Source organism: Corapipo altera, unplaced genomic scaffold (genome assembly GCF_003945725.1).
Source record: "Corapipo altera isolate COAL_440 unplaced genomic scaffold, ASM394572v1 61045, whole genome shotgun sequence".
Taxonomy (NCBI): domain Eukaryota; kingdom Metazoa; phylum Chordata; class Aves; order Passeriformes; family Pipridae; genus Corapipo; species Corapipo altera.
The window spans coordinates 510,629-516,707 of NW_020884975.1; the positions used below are offsets into that span (position 1 = coordinate 510,629).

The 6,079-nt window shown below is 57.7% G+C and overlaps 1 protein-coding gene across 1 annotated transcript in view; it reads right to left on the minus strand.

Moving 5' to 3' along the window:
* ARID3C (AT-rich interaction domain 3C) overlaps positions 1-6,079 on the minus strand; it is a 29,186-nt gene that overhangs the window by 12,941 nt on the left and 10,166 nt on the right. Inside the window, exon 2 of the mRNA XM_027665374.1 lies at positions 5,953-6,060. Within this exon, the coding sequence (XP_027521175.1) occupies positions 5,953-6,060 (108 nt within the window). The remainder of the gene's footprint in view (positions 1-5,952; positions 6,061-6,079) is intronic.

Sequence of the window (6,079 nt, forward strand, 5' to 3'; positions counted from 1 at the left end):
CCGAGTGACTGAAGTCGTGGGACACTCCCCTGCCTTCAATCCCTCCAGGGGTGATCAGAGTCCTGGGACCCTGTTCATCACCAGCACCACCCCAAGTGTTCCTGGGGGACATCCACACGCACACCCTGTGTGTGCACACAGGGCATGTCCTGGAGGTCTGTGCATGGACACACCTTCTGTAGGGCTGGGTGAGTATGGGGGTGCATACACAGGAGAGGGTGGGCTGTGTGCGTGCCTGGGATGTGCACTGGCTGCTCAATACCCACTCCCCCTCGTGCACCTTGGGGCCTTCCCCTTCCTCTGTCTGCTTTGAAGGGATGATGTGGGAGAAAGGGCTGGTGGCCCTCCCCACCCAGCTCCCCCATGCAGGCAACCCTAGTCCCTGTCTTGGCCTCCAAAGAGCTGAGTGCCCAAGGAGAAAGAGCATTTGGGGCTGGTGGTCACCTATGCCCTGCCACAGACCTGGGATGTGAGCTCTGGATCCACGATGGAGCAGCCCCAAGCTGCAGCCTACAGGGGAGAACAGCCCCACCAAAGAGGCACCGCCACTGGCTGCCCTGTACCCCAGGGAACGCAGTTATGCTCACCCTCTGCACACTCACGCACAGAACAGCCTGCTCTGCAGATGCAATGTTGTGCCTGCTCTCCTTGTGCAACTCACCCTGGACACAACATCCTTGGACAAACAGCCCCACTATGGATGCTCACACAGCCCCTAAATATGCTCCCCCTCTGCTCAGACCCTATGCACACTTAGGCACCCCTATGCACTCTTCCTGTGCACATACAATCCTTGTGCACATCCATCCATCCCCTTTACACACTCTCCCCATGCACAACCACTAATGTGCATGCCCACACACATGGCCCCCTCCTGTGCATGCTCATATGTCCCCTACACGTCCCTCCTGTGCACACTCACACAATCCTATACCGCCTGTCCCCTACGCACACTCACCCCCACGCACACCTGAGCTCGCTCCCACACCCCCACACAGCTGCAAAATGGCCTTTGGACCAAAGTCCACCAGCCAAGATCTAACCTCCTTGCTGCAGCCCTGCCCAGCTGGCTGCCAGCATGGGGAATTTACTTCCATTATTACTCCAGTTAGTGGATGATCAGAGGCTTGGTGTGGGGGTGCATCACCCTCCAAATTCTCCACTCGCATCTGATTTTGGGGAGGCGGCTGAGGCGGGTGCCAGAGGCAGCTGCAGGATGGGGGCTCCTGACAGTGCTCCTTTGCCCTCCAAAGTGTCTTTATTCTCACACCCTCAACTAGTTTTTACATGTCCTCTCTGGAGCCCCCAGCCTCAAGCGATCAGGACCCCCAGCTGGAAAATGGTGTCATGGCAGCTTCTGAGGCTCCCAGCATTCTCCAGGCTGCAGTGGGACTGGGAAGTGCCCTGGAGGCAGCAGGGGGAGCAGGGGACTGGCACACACCAGGACAGTTCAGCACGCCGGGCTGGAGAATGGGAGCAGAGGTGGTCTTGGAGGGGGCTCAGCCCCCAAACCCTGCCTCAAACACCCATGGGTCCATGCAATTCCATACATGGAGACAGTGGTACATGCATGCATGTGGACACACACACTGGGACACCACACGTGTGTGGGCACACACATACACGTGGTCTCATACACATCCCTACACACACACATGTATGGGTGCATATACACCAGCATACTCATACAGATCCATAAGCCCATTCTGGCTCTCACATGGGTTCATACACATTTGCACAGTCTATGGATCCATACAGACACACAGGGTCTCCCAAGGATTGCTAAACACAGGAGCACTCACAGATCCACAGACGCGCATCAGCCCTCACAAAGGATTAGACACGTACCCCCACATTTACATGGGCACTAACGTGGGTCCATGAGCTCACTCTGGTCTGTATGCACACACACCCCCAAAACACTTCTGTATTTACTCCCAGTTTTACCCCAGCAGCCCCTTGCTCCTGCCCTGTGCCCTGCACTCATGCTGAGCTGCTGGAGCTGTTGTAGCTCTGGGGATTAGCACACTGACCCTTGCTGCTGATGCCATCTTCCCGCTGCAGGTGGTCCCGGACTAGGAGCAGAGCTCTGCGCACAGGTTTGCTGGATAGAAGCCTCCAGGCAGACATGGACAGGAGCAAACACAACACATCCACCCCCTCCCTGCCTCCGCAGTGTAACCAGAGACTCTCTAATTTAGCTCTGGGAGCCCTTCAGTTGTTGTTGCTGCACCTGGGTTGAAGATGCGCTGGAGGCGAGGAGGGGGCTGGGGCATGGAGACCACTTCCCTCTCCCCAGGTTCCCCCTCCTCAGCCTCTCCCTCCATTCCGTGGACATTCCTGCCTCCATTCCCTCAATCTCCCAGTGACACCACCACAGAAGAAAGCAAATCACAGACCCTACCACCACATTTTGGGGTGACTCTAAGGCATGGGGTAGAGATCTGTGGCACAAGGAGGTCTGTGGCTACAGTCAACTTGAGGCACTTTCCTCTAGGCTTTGAGATGTGAGTGAATGCATTCACAGCCGGCAAGCCCTCCCTAAATGCATGTAAGGGACAGGCAGGTGGGTGCAAGAGGCAACTGCCAGTATCAGGGACAGGCAGGGCAGGAGGGAGGACGAACAGCCATACCACGATTAGGCTGAGGATGATGGCAAACAGCTGCTGGCAAAACCAGCCACCCCCAAATTCACCACTGAGGCTACCAGATACCTGAGAGTCCCTAAAGGGCTGGCTGGGGCTCACCCCTGTCAGCTGCTCTTGGGAAGGGAGGAAGGAGCTTCAGAGGGTTCTGTTTCCCCCAACCACAGATGGGTCTGAACATTCTGGTGGGGCCCTGGCAGGGAAGGCATCCTCCTGCCAGCAAACACTCCACTGACAGCTGGACACAAAGCCCAGGTGTTTGAATCCCTCCTGCCCTGGAGGACAGAGAAGGAAGCCTGGGGATCTGGTGGCATTCTTCCATCGCTTAGAGGCAATGAGAGCACCCATCCCTGTGTATAAGCAGAGCTCCCCTGGCAGGAAAACTGGGTTCATGGAGCTGAGCTGGCACCAGCAATGCCAAGCTCTTAATCAGTGCCCTCCAAGTCAAATGTGATGCAGCACCACAGCACTGCAACTTGGCAGCATCTCCGTCCTTGAGAAAGTTGGGGTTCATGGGTAGTGCATGGTCAGACCCCACTTGGTGTCCCCCACCTCAGGGCTGGGGCCGCCTCACAGCCCTGGGTGTGGAGACCTCCCAGACCTTTGCCCAGATCTCTACCCATGTGTCCTTATCAATGTACATAAACTGGCGCCAGGGGCTGATGCAAGAGGCAGGGGTGAGGGGGTCTCAACCTCGTAACAGCAGAGCAGCCCTCCCAGTCAGAGCAAAGGTCTCACCAGCCCCCACCCCACCTCCCCAAAGCAGCGTCTCAGGAAGCATATAAAACCAGGGCAAACACAGGGGATATTTCCCCAAAGTGCTCCTCTAGGCAAAGCACCATTTGCCTATTAACCCTCAGGGGGTTCCTCCACCACACCCTTGTTCTCTGCTCCCATTCTTAGCACCACTGCACTGTGTGGGAACCCTTCCACGGCTGGTCCTGCACCAGTTTACCAACCCATCCCCAGAAGAGTGTCCTCCCCCACTGCAGAGAGATGGAGAAGTGTCTCCCTGACCACCTTCTGCAAAACAGCTTGGACTTGGTGGTCCCTGTTCACTTAGCTATGCTACTGACCCAGAAGGATGACAGCAAGGACAAACCCTGAGACCGGTCTCAGGTGATGCCATGATGGCTTGGGGCAGTTTCAGGCAGAGAGTCCTGGTGGGAAACATAGCCCTGGTCACCACAGGGTCTCTCCCCATGCCCACACTGCCAGTGCCCCAGCAGCTTTCCAGCATGCTTTCCCCTCACCTCCCTCCTGCAGCATCACAGCCCAGCCACTGGGAAACCTCCAAAAGCCAAAGCACAGCCTCCCCACTTACTCCCTGTGGAGAGCAGAGAACCTGTTCCCCAGGCTGGGTGAGCCACAGCCCTGCAGCCTGGGGAGAGCCCAGCAAGAACATGTCCCTCCCAGGCAGGGGTATGTCCCCTCCTGCATGATGACAGAGTAGGGACGGAAATGACAGCCACCCTGCAGACCACAAAGCAAGCTGGCACCACAGCCTGCTTTAAGCTGCAGAGGGACAGCCCACTCTCCCACTCCCCAGGTGGGAGTCTCCAGAGCAGGAGTGCATCACCTTTCCAGTTATGACTGGAAAAAAAACCAAAAGAGAGTAAGCAAGGAAGGAGCCAGCTCTGGCCCTGGGAAGTGTTGGCAGGATTTATCTCGCACCCCAACCTCTCCTGCCATCTCTCTCCCAGTATTCACAACGCTCCTGCCCTGCACGAGGAGCACAGGCAGACCCAGCCAGGGGCAGGGCGTGAGGCTGAAGGACGAGAAATGCCGGGGATGCTTTCTCTAGCCTCCCCGGGAGGGAGGAGCCGCTTCCCACCTCCCGGCTGACCCCAGGAACCGGACAGTCAGCCTTTTTCTCTGAAGCAGGGTGTAATGTAACACTTCCTGGACGAGCTGTTTGGCCTGTGCAGCTCACCCACCGCGGCCCTCCCCGGGCTGATTCAAGGAGCGTCGGGCACTGGCAGCATCCCCGGGCACGGCCGCGAGGCAGGTGCTGCCTGTGCCCCTGTACCTGCTGCCTCACAGGCAGGCAGGTGCCCAGTGGGTGAGCCCTGGCCCCTCCAAACAACAACGTATTGAGCACTCCTGAGACAAAAAAGGCCCCATAACAGCCAAAAGTTGAGTCCCTGTTGCTCTTCCCATCCTCTCCCGCCAGAACTGGATGAGGCAGTAACTGCCTTCCTCCTCCTGTTCCTGAGCAGTGCCATCCTAAAATGCCACACACCAGCTGTACACGGACATCTCTACCCTCTCCGCTCACCACATCTTCCCTGTCACCCACTGTGCCCCTCTCTCCCTGACAATGAACCTCATGGGGAGCACAAACCTGGCCTGGTGCTGTGCACTCCATGCCAACACCCTTGTGTGGAGTGGCACTCGCTGTGCGCTAACTAGCACATTAAATACAGGCAGATCTTTCTTCCGTCCTGTTTATGAGCCCTTTCCCTGCACCAGATCTCAGCGGCACAGGGGTCTCCCCCATGCCCACCAGGAGCGAGGCAGCAGGATCAGTGTGCTGCTCCCTCCAACGTAGGAAATCATTGGGCTGCATTTACCAGCCATAATATGACCTGGCCCTTGCAGGGACACAAGGGAGCTCAGCTCCATGGCTTGCTGGTTCCTTGAGATAACCACGCACACCAGAGCCCTTGCCCTTTTTCACCTCTGCAAAACCTCTGTGGACAGGGGTCAGCCTGTTTTACCCGTTATGGAAAGCACCAGGGATGCAGGTGGGCACAGGGAGATGCCTGGACACGGGGCACCCCATCATGATGCAGGGCCTGTGGACAGGCAAAGGGAACACTGAGGAGATGGAATCACGAAGCAGGGGTGAGACACAGTCTGGTGGCAGGGAGATGGGGAGCACATGAGGATGCCTGTTAGGGTGGGACAGGGCTTAGAGGCAGGGGCAGTGAGGAGCATTCAGGGAGCACTCATTTAGAGGAGGATGAGGAGCCAGGACTGGGATGCTGGGTTGCACTGATTGTACTTTCCTGGGATGAGGTTTGGGGGCAGCGGATGGATACCTTGGAGGTTCTCATTTAGCATGGCACTGCAATAATATCTGGGGCAAATGGGGGTACTGGGGCTGTCTGCTTGGCTTGGGACTGGGATGGGGTGTGGTGTTGAGCATTTAGGGTGGGACACAGACAGGGTTTGGGAGCAGTTTGGGGGCATAAGAGGTGCCCATTCAGGGAGGGCTGAACCCCGAGTTTGGGGGCCTCGGAGGGACACCGGGGATGCCTGCCTGGAGCAGCCGGTGCTGGTGACGGGCAGCGATGCCTCCTACCTGCTTGAACTGCTCCTCGTAGGTCCACTCGTGGTGTGGGGGCGGCGGCGGGTCGCGGGTCTCCCCTTCTTCCTCCTCCTCCTCCTCCTCTTCCTCCTCCTCCTCTTCCTCCTCCCCCGGAGCGGCG